The sequence below is a fragment of the Puccinia triticina genome, chromosome 17A (genome assembly GCF_026914185.1).
Source record: "Puccinia triticina chromosome 17A, complete sequence".
NCBI classification, from domain to species: Eukaryota; Fungi; Basidiomycota; class Pucciniomycetes; order Pucciniales; family Pucciniaceae; genus Puccinia; species Puccinia triticina.
This window is the reverse complement of record NC_070574.1, coordinates 2,003,037-2,021,820: the sequence shown is the minus strand read 5'-3', so window position 1 is coordinate 2,021,820 and position 18,784 is coordinate 2,003,037. Positions and strand designations below refer to the sequence as shown.

The 18,784-nt window shown below is 49.5% G+C and overlaps 1 protein-coding gene across 1 annotated transcript; it reads left to right on the top strand.

Annotated features, from left to right (window-relative positions):
- Positions 1 to 16,388: 16,388 nt before the first annotated feature.
- On the top strand, positions 16,389 to 18,546 carry PtA15_17A165 (uncharacterized protein; the record flags this gene model as incomplete). The annotated part of the gene is made up of 8 exons (XM_053164252.1): positions 16,389 to 16,599; positions 16,693 to 16,745; positions 16,814 to 17,047; positions 17,127 to 17,310; positions 17,393 to 17,623; positions 17,705 to 17,833; positions 17,915 to 18,400; positions 18,512 to 18,546. 8 exons carry the CDS (start codon positions 16,389 to 16,391, stop codon positions 18,544 to 18,546), a joined length of 1,563 nt encoding a protein of 520 aa, XP_053028238.1.
- Between the last annotated feature and the right edge of the window lie 238 nt (positions 18,547 to 18,784).

Sequence of the window (18,784 nt, the reverse complement as noted above, 5' to 3'; positions counted from 1 at the left end):
AAAGTCACGCGCGGATTGGAATGCACGGATCGCGGATTGCGGAACGCGGATTTCGGATCGGGTATTCGGATTGGAGCGGAAAAGACAGGGCTGGACTGCGGCGGGACTACACACGTGGACTGGTAGCAGCGGCGCGTCAGCGGGTGAGCCATGACAGCCAGAGCGGGTTCCACCAGCGGGTGGAACCAGGGTGAAGCCGGTGGTGAGAGAACGACTGACAAGGGCTAGACAGAGGACAGTGGGAGGACAAGCTTTGGAGAGGAGCGGAGTCTGGGAGAGTGACGAGCGGGATAGCGGGCGGAGCTGGAGGACTAGTGCGGGAAAGTGTCAGGCGTGCGGGATTGGGTGGGAACGGTGACACGCGTGGAGGGAAGGATGGGGGGGGGCTCATGGTTTTCTGGGGTCAGGATCCTATTATTATCCCATGATCCTTATCCTATCATCTGAGGAGATTACTCATCATTGTACTTACAACTACGGACGTACAAGAGTTATTGGGAGATTATTGGTGTTCTTATTCTTATTGGAGAGTTACTTGCGGATTTTTGCGCTTACGAAGTGCGGAGCTTTATTCACTTGCGGATTATTACGCTAAGGGTGTTCAAAGTTGAAATCATAAAATTTTCAATGCATAAAATCATAAAATTATAAAACTTTTAAGTGATGATTTCATATGTACCATTCTAGAAATGTTGCTCTAATTTGAGTCCTTGGGTGCAACATATTTTTTTCAGCTTAGAATTTTATGATTTTATGGTGTTATGATTTTATGCAAGTCAACTTTGAACACCCTAGCTATAGATCAGGCTCAGTAGAGGAGCGCTGAAGGCTAGCGGAAAGTAGCAGTGCGGAGCCGAGTTACCGACAATCACACAGCCCGGACATCAATATTCTTGAAGAAGGCGGTCAGAGGACATTCTTCACCAGCTAACCAGCTTACTTTCTCACAAGTGGGGGTCTGGCCGGGAACCCAACTTTGTGTCGTTATTGGATACTTGGGAACTAGAATTGCGCGGAAACATTGAATGAACCCTTTGGAAGGCGAATTCTTTACTCCAGGTGACAAAGAATCTCAGATCGGATCAGGCGGCTTGGACAGCGGAGACACAGTAATGGCTGAAAACGGAGAAGGTTCTTCTTCAAGACCAGCCGAAAGACAATCGTGGTTGGGATTAGCGGGAGGACCAAAACTAGGACAAATATCTTTTTCGTCGACGCTGTGAGAACTCCTTTGGGATGGGTGGCAGTTCTGCAAGGGGGAGATAACAAATATGATATTTGCAGTTAAGCAATATTTATGTTACGGGTGGTTTGAAGGACCTGCCCCTCTATTGTACTACACAAGGATTCTGACAACAAAATTTATTTATTTGTTGTGGCAAAACCTTGATAGAGATTACTTTGTGTAGTAGGCTCTATCAGACTTAGATCAAACAATGCAGATGATGTGCAATGACACAAGCTATTTAAGAACCTGATTATGATCACAGGTGTTGGGTGAGTGGATGTTTGAGATCACACTGTTAAATGAATGAGTGACTGGTTGGTTGGTGGCTGCTTTTCACATGCTGAATTCAAATGAGGGGGGAGGAAGGGCTCCTTATATAGTCTATCTACAAGGCGGGCAACTTGTGGTTCTAGCCCTAAGTCTAATTGAATATGCATAAAAATATGGCCAACTTGTGGTTCTAGCCCTAACTCTAATTGAATTTGCACAAAAAATATGACCCAGTTGTGGTTGGCTCTAATACCATATTATGTACTACCAATATACTACTATACTATGTACTTATGTTGGATGAAAAACCATTTAACCAAAATAACTTTTGACTGAGTGGAGCTATCCTAGTGGTTCAAGTGAGTGACTAGGGGTTAAATGACCTTCAGAATCTAATTATGCAATAATAAATCTAAGAATATATCTCTTTCTCATGTATTCAACCATCACTTTATGTAATTTGATACTTGAAACAGATTTGGCACACCACAACGCGGAGTCAGTTTTCACCTAATCAGTCAATTGCAGCGAGGAGGCGACAGTTGTACCAGCGGGGCACCCTGAACGATCGACCAGCGGTGCCAGCGGGAGGAACGACGAGCGGAACTTACGGAGTTCAACCAGAGGAGACAGAAGACAAGACCATGGAAGAAGCGCTAGGTGGACAACAACCTGCGGCTCCTGCGCCAAGCGGAGCGAAGATACGGCCCAGGGATTATCCGCACCTTAAGTTTTCAGAGGCAGAGGTGGAGCGTTTTATCAACCGGTTCGAAAGAGCGGCTCTGCAAGAAGGTCTGACGGATGCGGATAAAGCGTACCAGGTGGTCAACTTCTTTCTGGAAGGCAAGGACTTGTGGGAAGTGGAGGACATGAAGGGGTTCGAGAGTAAGGATTGGACCAAGCTCAAGGAGGAGATACTTGAGAGGTGGGAAGATCGTGGACCCAGGTATCGGGAGAGTGACTTGGAGAAAGTGGCTTTGGAGTGTGCGGAAAAGGGCGGTGTGCGGACAAGAGCGGAGTATGTGTCCTACATTACCAGTTTCGACCAGGTTCTGCGGTATCTGGAGCGGAACGAGATCGTGACGGCCAATATGGGTACAACGAAGCGGACTTTCTTGAAGGGATTCGACCGGACCTTCACTGAGAAGGTGCTTCGGGGACTTAACAAGCGAGGACTGATGGTCAAACCACGACTAGGTGGGCCAAAACTGCTGCCCAGCATGAAGGAGCTGCGCTCCGCTGTCAAGGCGGAACTTGAAGTGTTGGAGCTCATGAACAACAGCCAAGGAGATGCAGTTGCGAGGGCAGAACCGGCTCCGCAGGTGCCGGTTACGGTCAAGGACGTGAGTGACCTGGCGGATACGCTGAAAGAATTGAAGCTGTTTATGCAGAGAGCGGTGCACAAGCAACCAAAGGAACAACAGACGGTCGTGCCACCAGCAGCCGCTCCCGCGGCTCCTCAAACAGACGATGCTCCGCAGGCTGGCGGGATGCCGCTGTGGAGGCGAGGACCTCCGGTGTGTGACTACTGCAAGGAAACTGGCCATATGCAGAATCAGTGCAAGTGCTTCAAGACGGATCGGGCTGCGGGAAAAGTTTCCTCGTGGGGGAGCGCTTTCTTTTGGCCGGATCGTACGCCAGTGGATGGACCGGTTCCGAGGGACGTGGTGTGGGCCGGGCAACCTTTGGCGAAAGGAAAAGAGGTGGAAGGGAAAGTGAATATTGGGATGGTCAAGGGCATGGTGTGGAAGCCGCCGGCAGTGGCCAGCAGTGTGAAGTGCGCGCAAACGGGGGAAGTCTTCTTGGGGGAGCGTTTGGATCCCGTTCCCGCTCCTAGGGCCAGACCGGAGCCGGTCAAGCAGCTTCCGGTAGCTCCGGTGGCGGGGGGCAATAAGAAAAAGGCGGCAGAAGTTGCACGGCAAGCAATGGGCGCGGAAACCACGGTAGCCCTTACCTTGAGGGAGCTGGCGGCAATTTCCCCGGTGATGGCGGACGAGATGATCAGCGTGTTGAAAGAGGCGTCAGGTGAAAGGAAGCCAGCGGCGACGGCTGTCACCACTAATGCGGAAACTGCGTAGGTTAAGTGTGCGGAGTTTGGACACTCGCTGGATTCAATTCCCGTTCTACCATCTACGGCCGTGTCCTGTCCACTGGGATACGTGAGTATGAGGGTAGGAAACGTCACGAAATGGGATATGATCGACACAGGGTCCATGATCAACATTCTCCCGGCGGATTTGGCGTTGGAGGCTAACTTGGTGTTGCGGAAGACTCACATAAAAATCCGCACGATGGGCGGGTTTACTTGTGAAGTGGACGGGATAGCGGAGGCGGAGACCGTGGAGGTGGCAAAAGTGGTCAAGAATTTATTGTTCTTGGTAACTAGGTCTCACGAGATCATCCTTGGTCGACCAGCACTGTTTGCTTTCCGAGCGCAACTGCGTTTCTGTCCTGCAAGGCAAGAGGAAGTGATGCGGGTGGAAGGGACTCACGGGAAGCAGTACAAGACGATCATCTGCCAGCCTCAAAGCGGAGATTGGGTGACGGAGGTGGGCGATGGGGCACTGCATCACTGTGCGGAGCCTCCCGCGGAGGATTTTTAGTTGTTGGCCGAGCTATCCGGGCGGAGGAAGCTTTGACTCAGCCTGGACGGTCGACATTTAAGAAGCAGGAGGGTATTGGCGAAGGTACGGCGAGGCAGTTTAATACCAAAGTGAGCTTTCCATTGTGTGCATCTCTGAGTGTGGAAGGATCAAAGCACTACCACAGCGCCACTGTGGTGAGCCGTTACTCTGCGACAGGGACGAGTGACGAGTGGAAAGCGGGAATGGACAAGAGCTGAAATCGGGAACTGCGCGGCGGAGGCGAGCAGTGTACAAGTAAGTCCTCCCAAGTATGCACTTCCAAGTCGGCTTTCTACAAAATCCTACCATTGTGCCACGGTCGTGAGCAAAATGAGACGTCCGCGCAGGGGTTTGATTGTGGCTAGGATGATTGGCGGCGACTGTGAAGCAAGAATGGGCCGAGTCAACGGTGGGAGGTATAAACCGGTGGCAAAGAAGGTCCGGCCGCGGAATGTGGCGATGCCGCAGGAGCTCAACCCGCCATTGAGGGAGATTAAGTGGAGCCGGGATCCGTTCAAGACACCTCTGCATCGGGTTCCGCCAAGGTTCAAGCCGACGAAGCGGATTACGGCGGAACGGATGGCCAGTCTCAACTTTGGGCCACCGAAATGGCTCTACAAGGAGGAGTTCCACTTATTGGCCAAAGCCATCACGTTGCGGGAGAAGGCGTTGTCATTTGGACCGGAAGATCAGGGCTTACTCAAGCGGAGTATTGGGGATCCTTATTGAATACCCACGGTTCCGCATGAGCCATGGTAGATATGGCCCATCCCTATACCAGCGGTGATTCGGGGAGAGATGACGGAGCTGGTGCGGGAACGGTTGCGGACGGGGTTGTATGAGCAATCATGCTCCAGCTATTCTAGTCCAATCTTTGCGGTAATTAAGCAGGACAAGAAGAGTCTGCGGATCGTGCACGACTTGCAACGGCTTAATTCGGTCACTATACGGGACGCTGGGTTGCCGCCACGCATAGAGGAGTTCATTGACACTATGGCAGGGCGGGTTTGCTATGGTCTGGTGGACGTAATGGGCGGATATGACCAGCGGGAATTGCATACGGAGTCAAGGCCGCTGACGGTGTTCAAGAAGCAATTGGGGCGCTTGCAGCTTACTCGGCTTCCCGAGGGGGCTACAAATTCGGTGGCGGTGTATCAGGCGCAGATGTCCTGGATCCTTCAGGATGAGTTACCTCATACGGCGCAGATATTTATCAACAATGCGGCCATGAAAGGACCAAGGAGTGACTACGGCGGAGCGACTTTGGCGGAGAATCACCAAGGAGTGACTACGGCGGAGCGACTTTGGTGGAGAATCCTAATATTCGTCGGTTTATCTGGGAATACGTGGTGGCTCTGGAGCGGGTTTTGTTTTGGATCGAGGAAGCGGGCCTTACGGTTTCAGGAAAGAAGTTTGCGGTTTGTGTACCGGCGCTGGAGGTCCTAGGGCACGAGGTTTCTAAAGACGGACGGCGGGTCGCGGAACCTAAGCGGAACAAGATACTGGATTGGCTGAAACCAGGCACGGCGTCTCATATCCTGCAGTTCCTTGGGTTATGTAGTTTCGTGCGCATGTTTATCAAGAGGTTTGCGGAAATTGCAAGTCCGATGCAGAGATTGACACGCAAGAATGCGGAATGGAACTGGACCCAAGAGTGTGACGAGGCGTTCGCAATGCTGAAGGACATAGTAGGCCGAAAGATCTTGTTAAAGGAACTCGACTACAATAACGGCGGAATTTGTTTGGCAGTGGACTCAAGTGAGTTTGGTGCGGGCGGAGTACTCACCCAGGAAGAGGACGGGAAGGATCGGCCTGTGCTGTATGAATTGGTGAGGTTTACAGATGTGGAGTCGCGGTATTCTCAGCCGAAGTTGGAGCTGTGCGGAGTGGCAAAAATCATGCAGAGATTGCAACACATATTGTGGGGCGTCTATTTCAAATTACTGGTCAATGCGGAGGCGTTGGTGCGGATGATCAACTATCCATCATTGCCTAATGCCCCTATGACGCGGTGGGTGGCATTCTTGCAGCTGTTTTCTTTAGAAGTGGTGCACGTGTCGGGCAAGGCGTTCACGTTTCCGGACGCACTTTCCCGCATTCCCCTGGGTGACGATGAGGATTGATTCGCGCTGGCGGAACAGCTGGATGTGGAGCAGCGGATTCTTGATGTGCGAATGGCGAAGGACGCGGCCGTGAAGGGGGGCGGAGGCTTGCCAGTGACTCAGACGCCGAGGTACGAGTACTTGGTGGTGTTCCTGACGACTCTCTGCTATCCTGCGGGAATTGGGCCAACAGTTCAGCGCTGGATCAAGCGTAAAGCGGCGAACTTCTTTGTGCATGAGGGTCAACTATGGCTTTGGAGCGCACCGGTGCACTTGGTGGTAGTGACGCGGCGCATTGATCAGGAAGCTGTCCTGCGGAGTTTGCACAAGGAGCTGGGTCATCGACGCGAAGCGGAAACTAGACGGCGAGTGCAGTCGCGGTTTTGGTGGCCGGGTGTTACGAGGAGTGTGCGGAGTTGCAAGCAATGCCAGAGGCGTAGTCAGTGTCTGCCTAAATAAATTGGGAAGCCTACGGAAACGGACACACTATTCAGTAGGATATCTATGGATGCGGTGCACATTAAGGCAGGGAAATTCAAGTACCTGATTGTGGCGCGAGATGATCTTTCCGGTTGGGTGGAGGCGCGACCTCTGGTTCATCTTACAGCGGCGAAAGTCAAGCAGTTTTTGGAAGAGGACTGGTTTGCGCGGTTTGGGAGTGTGCGACTTATCACGGTGGACGGCGGTGCGGAATTTCGTGGCGGCTTGCGGAAATTGGTGGAGTCGTGTGGCGCTAAGTTCGGTAGAGTGACGGAGTACTACCCAGAAGGTGCAGGAATGATTGAGCGTGGCCATCAGCCAATCAAGAGCGCTCTGGCGAAACTGTGTGGCGAGGACGGTAAGAAGTGGCAGCAGTATCTGCCCGCCGTTTTGTTCGCCGATCAGATTTCCACTAAGCGGATGACAGAGTATTTGCCGTACAAGATGTTGTTTGGGTGTCAGCCGGTCTTGCTGGTAGATATAGAGATGTTCACGTATCTGGCGGTAGACTGGTGGAAAGTTAAATCGGCGGACGACTTGCTTTTGGCGCGAGTGGAGCAGCTGTTGCGGCGGGATTCAGTTATTGCAAAGGCGGCGGCGCGCCTTAAGGAGAGTCGTGCTAAGGCGGTCCGGTATTGGGACCGTTGGTGTTCTCATTGCTTGCGGGATTCTCTCCGCAAGGGGGAATTGGTTCTCCTTTACAATCGTAGCCTTGAGTCTCAGTGGGGTAAGCTGTTTGCTAACCAATGGAATGGTCCTTATCGCATTGTGTCACAATTTCCTGGTGGAAGTTATGAGCTGGAGGAACTGGACGGGACACTTCTGAAGGGGCGGGCGGCGGCGACGCATGTCAAGCGGTTTTATGCACGGGGTTCTATGGATTTCAACCAGACCGCGGAATCTGATGATTCTGAGGAGGAGGTTCAGGTCCCTGAGGAAGTCTTGTCTTCGGCGAGCTCAGATGCTGCATCTAGCAATGAGGATTCTGGTTTGGAAGCGTTGTCGGAAGAGGACGGTGCGGATCAGGCACCTCTGCCATTGCAACGGAGTCGGCGTTTGCGGACCGCTGGGGACAGCGGTAAGAAGGCTGGGGCAGGGAAAGCCGTGGCAGGCAAAAGCCACAAGTGATTATTGGTGAGGGGGTGCGCTATCTGGTCTACAGCCAGGTTACATAGCCACCCCAGAATGTTTGTTATCTTATAGATTTCGGTTTCACTCTTGTTATACGTTTCACTGGCTTGTTGTCTATCTGTATTTCTAGGTGCGGGGTACGGGGATTTTGTGCGGAAAAATCCTTCTGGGGCGGACCAGGTACCTTGCGGAATTTTTCTCTTGTGGATTGCGGTTTCTTTCTGGATTGTGTTACGGTAAAAGGGTGGTGGATAAAAAAAAAAAAAAAAAAAAAAAAAAGAAGGATAAAAATGGAAAACGTAGTGCGGGGACTAAAGTGGTTCTCATTCTGGGGCGGTCCAGGCACTTATAAAAATATTTTTTTTGGGATGGCGGACCTTTTTGCTCACTTTGCTGTGGATTCTCAGTAGTTTTCTCTCTCTAGGTGGAAATTATCCAGGTGCAGAGCTCAGGATGCGCGTGTATTTCGAGCATTGTTTCCGCAGGATAGGACTATATACAAGGGGGGAGACGACAACAGAGAAGGAGAAGAGAAAGCGGAAAAAGGGAAGCTAGGGAAGTCAGGAGTCAGAGGAGCGGCGGGTACGCTCCGTACAAATGTGCTCCGCAGGGATAGGAGCGTCATAGTCCGCAATGGTAGGTTGTGTGGGGTGCGGTTTGTTCCATAGCGCGTCCTCCATGTTCTGTCAAGCTCAAAGAGTACGTTTGTTGGCGGGAACGACAATGGCTAGCTCGAGTCGTTCGACGAGCTGGTTGATGCCGACGAGGAAGAATGCGTACCTACGGCGGCGTTGTGTGGGCGTTATTGCGGAGATGTGAAGCAGGGCGCGGTACATATCCCGGAAGGCGCCTACAAAGTCGAGTACAGCGGCGGCGGGGAACATGGCTTGCTCCCAGAGGGGGTTGTCGGTGTGGTGCTCCATTCCAAACCATAAGTAGTATTTTATTGCTTTTCTTTACATATATTCATCATTACATTTCCCATCTCCCCATATCATTATTATTGCATATTCAGATTCTACGCCAGATTTTACCTATAGTCACTCATACATAGTACCCCCTTATCTTCAATGGTTCAGTAGTTATAGAGGATATAAGACTTACAGACAACCTACAGTCTTCATTAGTTACAATAATCATTTCATTAGTAACTTACTTGAATCATTACATTACATTCCTTTTACATATATATTCTCACATACTAAACCCTTTACATACATTACTCATTATGTACTATACCTATTGTAGATATTACATCATTAGATCTGTGCTTACCCCTTTCAGTAGTGCTCATCATTATAAGTTGTTACTATTTTCACATCACTTTCCCCATTTGTACAATCATTTATTCCCATAGCCAGAATGCCCCCACTGTCTGTGCTCATCCCTCCTTTCATATAAGAACTGTCCTTCCCTCCTCACTTGTACCTTATGCAGAGAACTATATGCAGATTATTAGATACAGAAATTATAGTGCCCAAATCTCATCAACCCATTGCCAGTGAATCATTGCCATTGCTTCCCCCTTCAACCATTGCCCCAACCCTCTCATCCTCAGTAGTCAGTAGTCAGCTCATAGTACTAGCTCCTAAGATCAAGTAGAAATCAGCCACACCTTTTCTTCTTTTTCTTAGTGTTACTCTCATCCCCTCAGCATTAGTCAGGAAGGCAGCCTCATCAGCACCCTTGCATAGCTTACATTAGTACTAGTGTTGCTATCCATTTCCCTTCCAAGCTCTATTCTCCCCTTTGAGTAGTTCCACATCGGGGAAGGTGTCGCGTAGGTCGCGGGAGATTTCCGCGAGTTGGCGATTTAGCAACCCAGCTTTGGTGTCCGCGGCAGGCTCGGCAGGCGGCGGTAGATGGATAGGTACCGACAAGGCTCGAGGGCGTGGAGTCGGAGAGTCACGAGACGCGGCTCGAACAGTAGCGGCTGGCGGGGCAAGGAGTCAAGGGGCCTTTGGAGTGGTATCAGCCGGCGGAGAAGGCGGGTCCGTGGACTCCAACGTGTGGATCGAGGCGGCGCGGGCGGTTCTGGCTTGCGGGATCTCGGCGTGCGGCATGGACTGTGGGGAACTGGGCGGTGAGCCGGAAGGAGTATGGGACGGGTCTTCAGGTGCCATCTCGGTGTCCTTTGCTGGGGTGGCAGGAGCGGAAAAAGCGGTCAATGATTAGCGGTGAAGCAACAAGTAGAAGCGGAAAGATTACCTACCGGGAGCATGGGGGAACGTGGGCTCTGGGGAAAGAACGCTAGGTGTTGGGTCACGCGGACGAGCGGAAAAACGGGCTGCGAGACCTAGAGTCTGCGAACCGGATGGGCATGGACGCTTAGAGGACCAATCCGTAGAATCCGCCAAGGGGCGCTTCAAACCAGTAGTGGGAGAAGGCCTGGCAGCCGATGAAGGTCCAGCAGCGGGGGTTGATGCGGGTCCTTGAGGACGTTTGAGACGCTCGTTGACTAAAGGCCTGTTGACGCCGTGTTTACGGGCCCATGCCTGGGCTTGTTGGACGTATTTTTTGGCGCTGGAGCAGTCGGCACGATTGGGTGGCGGCGTCATAAGGTCTTCACCGTGTGCGGAGGGCGACTTGGTGCGGGAACTGACCGAGATAACAGACAGGGAACGTTCCGCACGAGAGCTTTGGGATCCAGACGGCGGTGGACAGTTTTGTGATTCGCAGTTTCTGCGGGAGCTGTCGGATTTGTAAAGGCGGAGCAGCGGCGTTTCGAATCTCTACAGCTGTTACATGCGCGACCAGCGCGGGAGTAGACGCAGGGGAGTCCGAGTCGAGTGCAGCGATTGCAAGCTACCATATTGAACGGGAGGAGATGTGTGGGAAAGGAGGTTGAGGTGTATGGGGTATGTGTGACGAGTGTGGGAGCGGGCAAATGTGTGGGAAGATCCTGGGGGCAGGACTTCAAAAACTGGGGCGGATGTGGTGATTTATATAGGTGAGCGCGGTAGAATGTCCACGCGGGGATAGTGCGGGGGGGAATGCACAAAGACGCTCAGGCAGAGTGCATTCCGGTGACATAAGCACTGAGGATGAGGTCAGGAAAGCACGCTAGGAAAGCTTACGGAAAGTCACGCGCGGATTGGAATGCACGGATTGCGGATTGCGGAACGCGGATTTCGGATTGGGTATTTGGATTGGAGCGGAAAAGACAGGGCTGGACTGCGGCGGGACTACACACGTGGACTGGTAGCAGCGGCGCGTCAGCGGGTGAGCCATGACAGCCGGAGCGGGTGGAACCGGGGTGAAGGCGGTGGCGAGAGAACGACTGACAGGACGGTGGGAGGACAAGCGTCGGAGAGGAGCGGAGTCTGGGAGAGTGACGAGCGGGATAGCGGGCGGAGCTGGAGGACTAGTGCGGGAAAGTGTCAGGCGTGCGGGATTGGGTGGGAACGGTGACACGCGTTGTGGAACTCCTACCGTGCCAGGCGGTAGGCAGAGCGTTGAGGGGATGGGTGCTGTTGAGGCTGCCCTTGAGGTGGTCCGGCAAATGAGATGTGGATCAAAAAGTGATAGCGTTGGGGGGGATTTTTGAGAGACGACGGGGATGGAATACCGTCGGCGGTGGTTGGTTTGTTGAGGATCAGATGATGATGATGGATCAGGATCAGGGATAAAGAATCAGGAATAGTGCTGGGGATACTGCCAGCGGATCAGAAAAGGGTGATGGAATTTCTCTTGGATCAGAGCAAGTCCCATGCCGTCCCATCCTCCAAGTTCGAACTCGAACTTGGACTCTGGGGAGTGACATGTCACAGGACATGTCATCACATCCCTAACTACAAAACAAAACCACAAGGAAAGAAAACAAAACAAAACCCAACAAACAACAAGCAGAAGAAAAGAATAAACAAAGCTTAAAGAGGAAACCAAACAGGATAAAGTGAAGAAATAAAACATCATAATAAACCCACATAGTACATGTGTTAGGACCAAGAAACAGGAAGAGGACTAAATAATAATGAAAAGAAAAGGGATGGGGATGGAAATCTAGAGAATGAATCTTGAGGATCTTGAAGAGCTGAAAATGGCTGATCTTGAGGGGTGGAATCTTGAAGTTGACGATCTTGATGACTTGTTGATTTGGACAGTCTTGAGGCCCTGTACCAATTTGAACACCACATCCACCCACCACTTGCAGTCTGTCCCCAGACTGCTCTTCATCTGTCTTGAGTCTTGAGGATGTAGAGGAAAACCTGGAGTAATAAAGAAAACAAACAAAAGTCCCGCCAGGCGCTCACGAGTGTGGCATGATGTAGAGCTATGACAAATTTAAGAGCATCACGCCCGGAGGTGCATGATTGGGAGGAACTTACTTCCACTCTTCCAAACCTCCACGGCAAACTGATATCCTCCTCATCCGCCCTATCCATTAAATCTAAGGACAGTAGTTTATCCTCATTGCGGAGACAACCTTCGGATGTGAGGAGTTGATCGGGGCCTACTCCAGTTCGCCTCTCCGCGAAAGGAACATCCGCCAGGCCGAAGAACACACTGGGATTGACGCGCACAACGGAACCAATGTGAGGATTGAGAAATTCACCACGAGACAAAATGTCAAGGAGGATTAAGATCTTGTTTTCGCCTCTTTTGATTTTTGAAAACTTCTGTTCATCGTTCCTTTGAGATGATGATAAGGCGTGGTTTGGATAGGGCTGAAAGCCTAAATCTTGAGTTGGAATGAATCTAGGGGATGAGATGAGGGGAATTCGACAATCTGGAGTCTTGATTTGGAGCTCGGTAGGACCTGGGGGGAGGATTATCTCCCCAACATCAGCGGTATCTAATGCTTGCTTGACTGATGAAGTCATTATCAACGATTCGGGGTCCAAAGGATTCACCACTTGGAGATCAGAAAGAATTTGAGGTTTGCTATCCGAATTCGCGGCCGACAGGCTTGGATTGGGTACGGGGACCTCGGCAAGACTAAACTCAATAGGCGATTGATCAGAGGGATCTGGGGACGACGTTGACTGGGCGCCTTCAAGATGACTGAACTCTTCAGTTGATTGCTCGAACAGCTCGGAACTAGCACTTGTTTCCTCTTCTACGGGATTGAGGGCCGTACGTGTGGGTTCCTTAAGAGGGCTTAGACCGGGGGGATAAGACGCAGAACAAATATTGGAAGTGTTTAGCTTTCCATGCCGCCTTCGGGAGGGATCGGACTGAAAGGTTTTGGCAAGAAGCGGTGATGCGAACGGGCTAAAAGCGATGGAAAGAGGCTCAAAAGACTCAGGATCTTCATCCCGTCTTCGGGCGGGATCAGATGGAGACCCTTCAGCAAGAAATGGCGAGTCGCAACGCTGAGACGGCGAGATCCGGTCGGTCAACGAACCTCCGGCTTGGCTAGGATCTTTGATTGAGTGATCTAAAAGTTCCGGCTCGATGACTCGGTCTTCTTCTTCCGGACTGGGGACCACAGATTTAGACTGAAACTGAATAGAGGCTTGTGAGGGCTGGAAAGAAGTGACAACCCAACGAATAGGTCAACTTGAGTCAAAAGCAATAATCGTGCCGTTTGGAAGCAGGAAATCACGTCCACGCTGTTGGACTAGGTTATCATCTTTATCCTTCTGGAGATCTCGACAACGGGCCGTAACGTGCTTTTCTTGGTGACAATAATAACAAATCAAGGGTGGCTCTGTTGTTGATGGAATGACTTGCGAGGGCTGAACGCTAAATTTCTTCTCCAGCCGCTGTTCAAAGGACTTAATCATCTCGGAGATCCCGTCTATTGATTGAATGGGCTCGTTGCTGAGTACACTAGAAACGATCGGGTCCCAAGATCGACGAAATTCTTCATAATCCTGAGCAGAAAAGGTGCCCTCCTTCGCCATCCATGACTGAAGTAAATCGGCAAGATCTCGAAGAGTGAACTGGGGAACTTCGACTGGGCCCCAGTACGTTAAGATTGATGCTTTTAGCCTCGTCCAGTCGTTCGATTCAAAGCCGTCCAGCGTCTGAGCAATGTCACAAACATCGTGTGATCCAATAAAGAAGCAAAATTGATAGGCCATGTCGAAATCTGATGCGCCGTCTTCTTTGGCTGCTGTTTCATATTCCTTGAGAAACATTTCCACGTTTGTTCCGTCAAATATGAGTTCCCGATCTTCATTGTCTATTTTGATCATCCGAGGTGGCCGCCGAACATCAGACATGACGAGTTTGATCGGCTAAGAACTAGAAGAGAAAGTAGGAGATCCGAGTGGCTCACAGAGTGGCTAGAGTGATGCTTTGACGGTATGTAGAAGGGCCCTCGGAGGTGCAACTATGGAGAGAACTTACTTGTATCTCTCCAAAACCTCCGCGAAACAAAGACTCCAAGCGCCAACAACAACAACAACGGTCGTCCGAAAAAGAAAACCAGATCCGCAAAAACCAGGGGAAATTTGCAAAAAGATTGATTCCAAAGAGAGAGCGCCTCAAAACCGCCGATCGTCTTAAAATCCGTAAGGGTGAGACTGTAAATCTTGAGGTCGCTGGTTCGATCCCGGCTCGGGGGACCAAATGTGGAACTCCTACCGTGCCAGGCGGTAGGCAGTTAGCTGGAGGGGAATGGGGAAAAGAGTTTTATGTGCCCTCCGGGTGATGGTTGGGATGAGCGATGAGGATCGGTTGAGCGTTGAGGTTTTTGGGGGGGGGAAAGATTTACGACGGCGTTGAGCGCGCGTCGGCAGTTTGTTTTTTTTCAGGGAAGAAGAAAACTGGGATCAAAGAAGAAGCTCTCAAGATAAATAGGATTCAGTATGGCGCTCTGGAGGACGCCGGATGATGATCAATAAGATTCTGATGGATTCCTAATTGGGATCAGCTAGGTTCCATGCCCCCCTTCCTCTGAGTTTGTGGGCGAACTCAGACTCCAGGAAGCACCGCGCACTGCAGACCTATCATCACGCCCCGCACACGCGCACAAAACAAACACAACCAAAACAAAAGACAAAACAAAACTCCAAATCCAAAAAAAAAAAAAACCAACCCTCCACTCTGAAACCTACCAACGCGCGCAGAAAGAGACAAGAGAACAAAAAGGAGCAAGTGAAGAAAAGAAAAAAAACTAATAAGAACCGTGAACTTCAACAAAACACAAGCAAAGAAATGAAATTCCTGAGACGTCTTGAGATCCACCCGCGCGCCACGCCATGATTTGAGCTGGAAAGCCGCCTGTACCATGCAGCGCACCACAGCGTGGAGGGAAGGATGGGGGGGGGGCTCATGGTTTTCTGGGGTCGGGATCCTATTATTATCCCATGATCCTTATCCTATCATCTGAGGAGATTACTCATCATTGTACTTACAACTACGGACGTACAAGAGTTATTGGGAGATTATTGGTGTTCTTATTCTTATTGGAGAGTTACTTGCGGATTTTTGCGCTTACGAAGTGCGGAGCTTTATTCACTTGCGGATTATTACGCTATAGATCAGGCTCAGTAGAGGAGCGCTGAAGGCTAGCGGAAAGTAGCAGTGCGGAGCCGAGTTACCAACAATCACACAGCCCAGACATCAATATTCTTGAAGAAGGCGGTCAGAGGACATTCTTCACCAGCTAACCAGCTTACTTTCTCACACCGGGAGGGATTTCTCCCGATCAAACACTCTGTACCGTTTTCTCAAGCGGGAGTGATTCCTCCCGGTCAACAACTTTGCACATTCTTGTCAACCAAAAGTTATCCCTCCCAGCCTACAAGGATGTACAATCTTGTCGACCGGCAGGGTACCACCTCGCCGACTGAGAGGAATATCTCCCAATCGACAACACCGTACAAGTGTAACCTCACTCAGTTAACAAGATGGCGTTGACATGATGATGGAGGAATCCCTCCCGCTTGGAGAGACTGCACCATTGACCAGGAGGAATTCCTCCCGGCCGACAAGAAAGTATCAAGTTGTTGACCGTAAGGAAGTCCTCCCACCAACTCTGTCCGACAACTTGTGAAGTTTAGCATAGTATAAATGCTATGGATGACTTCGAAGGTTACTCGATGTCGGATGCTTTATCAGGCTCGCGACATGGGCTTACATTTGACCTTCATCGACATCGAGCTTAACTAAGCCACTCGTGGTGAGCGGGTCTGGGCAGGAGGCTGCCTTATGTTAAGTTCGTATCGACATGTGGCAACCGACTCGGGTTGCCATTAGCTTCCTATCGCCAGGCATTAAATTACATACACTACATCAATTATGTTGCACTGCTCATGCGTCTCTCGAGTCTCGATACAAGACTTACGTATCATAATACTTATTCTGTCTGGAAACTTTGGCAACACCGTGTTCCTCCATAGAGCAATTACATTTCTGGATCTCTCGGCGCAAAAGTAGCTGTCTCATTATTCCTCGGTCCACTTTCCTCAATCACCAATATTCTAATCATAATATATAATTCCTCGAAAGAAGTCATTATAGTGTAGTTGAATTACGATAAATCCTTTAGACTGATTACGTTAAAACGTCTGCGACTGTGATGAAGCGAGTTTGGGAGCGAGAGTAGGAACAACATCGGCAAGCACAGCTTTGAGCATACGCAAAATTAAACATTCAGAAATGAACTGTCGAAATTGGGCATATATTAGTGCCTTGCTTCTGGCATTTGTTCAACTCGCATACTCGTCAATTGGTACCCAGCGGATAACGCGGATAGGCAAGTACCTCTACGATGCGAATGGAAATCGTTTCTATATCAAAGGAGTCGCCTTCCAGGCTACAAAGCTCCCGATTACAAAGCGTGGTGGGCTCAACCAAGCCGACTCGATTGGTAAAGTTAATTCTTCTCTCAGAAAGCTTTTAAATCAACACTTCAGAATCGATATTCATTCATGTGGGGAACATTTTCGGATGAAAAACCTAGATCCATTGGCAGACATCAACGCCTGTAATCAGGCCATTAAGAACTTCAAAAGGGTAAGTCATACTCTGTTCTCGCTGCTCGGTGTGATCAAAAAATGCTGAAGCTCTGTTTATCTGCATAGCTGAAGATCAACACAATAAGAGTTTACTCTTATGATCCCGAGATAAATCATTCCGCTTGTATGAATGCGTTAGAAAAATCTGGAATATATGTTATAGCGGACATAAACCCTTCCTTGGGTGTAGCCTCATGGGATGTTGACATGCTTACACAAAGTATCAATAGAATTGATTCTCTCCGATCTTTTCCTAACCTTTTGGCTTTTAACATTGGGAATGAGATGATCACAAACATTGTATGTCGCAAAACAGTTCATCCTGCATTCAAGCCAGTAGCTTACACTTCTTTTCGGGTGGGCTTCCAATCCATCGCAGGAGAATTTAGAGGCGGGACCTTACATCAAGGCACGCGCTAGGGACGTAAAATTATATCTGAAATCCGTAAACTCGACGGCATTAGTGTCTTACGCCTCAGCAGATGGAAAAAAGCTTCCAGCAGAGCTTGCCAGATTTTTTTCATGTCACTCTAGTGGTCCATCAGCAGAAATTGACCTGTTTGGTGAGAATTGTTCATATCTATTTGATCCTAAACCATGCATCACTTCACTAGATAGTTAATCAATCTATCCTGAACACGGCAGGAGTTAACAACTACAGATGGTGTGGTGAGAGCAACTTCGAATCGGCATATGAAGAGCTTACATTGGAGTTTCAAGGATTGTCAATTCCTGCATTCTTATCGGAGTTTGGATGCCTAAACCCAGGAAAAAATCGGGGTTGGGGTGAGGTTTCTGCCCTCTTTTCAACATTAATGTCCGACGTGTGGTCGGGCGGGATAGCATATAACTATTACCCAACTGCACAGGGATATGGTAAGCAGTTGATGCGTTCCGAGCCTTCAGCATAATGAATAGCCTTGGTGATGATTATTTGTACAATCAACATTGTCATAGGTCTTTTGGATCATTCCGAGGGGAAATTGCTGAGAAACAAAGACTTTGAGATCCTGTCTGAGCGGTATCAACAAGTCAAGCCTCCCAATATGCCCAAGTTGACATCCTTAGCTGTCCCAAGGCAAAAATGTGTGTCGACGAATACCGGCAGCTTCGCAATCACAAGTGTTCTCCCCCCTCAGCCAAACGCGGAAGCATGTAGTTGTGTAGATCAGACCGCATTTTCCTGTCAGGTCCGGAAGGATGCTTCTCCTATCGTAATTTCTGAGCTTCTGGATACCGTTTGCAAGGCCTTAGGAAATTCGATCCCTCCGTCTGGATCGGTGGAAGGCTGTGCTTCAATCTCATCATCACCAAGCAAAGGAACTTATGGAATTTTGTCAGCTTGTTCAACCACCACCAGGCTCAATTATGCCATGACTCGCTACCTCATCAACTCTGGACTTGATAAGAAAGCCTGCGACTTTTCGGGGAACGCTACTTATCTGAATCTAATCAAGATGAAATCAGTTGCAGAAGTTGATAAAGAAGTTGGAAGATGCTTCCAGATTAATGCAAATAAGATCCCTCGTAGTAAGGCAATTGCAGCATCACAAAACGCACCTGCCCAGATAAGCTCGAATGCCTACAAAAACTCCATTTCGGGAGCACGGGGCAAAGCAGGAGCTACTTCTTCAGCAATTTCCTCTAGATCAAGTAAGCCAACCACTTGCCTCTTTTTCAAAGGAGGGAAAATTGCAATTTCTGATAAAAAAATATTGATGCTTCATCCTTGAAATAGATTTGAAATCTGGTATTACACTGCAGTTTTGGCCATTGTGCATCATGATATTCTATTCTAGCCTTTTAGATCTACATATCAATGTATAAAACACCATCCCTTATCATTACTCTTTTAGACATACACTCATCTCCAACACATTTCCACAGAAATGGATCAATAATTAATCATCCCCATAATGTATTATATTTGATGTTAGATTGATACAGGCTGGTCCATGTTTTTATAGATTCAGATACACACTGATCTGCTTGATTTTTCACTCATTAAACTCATCCAATTATTTACATGCTTGGAGT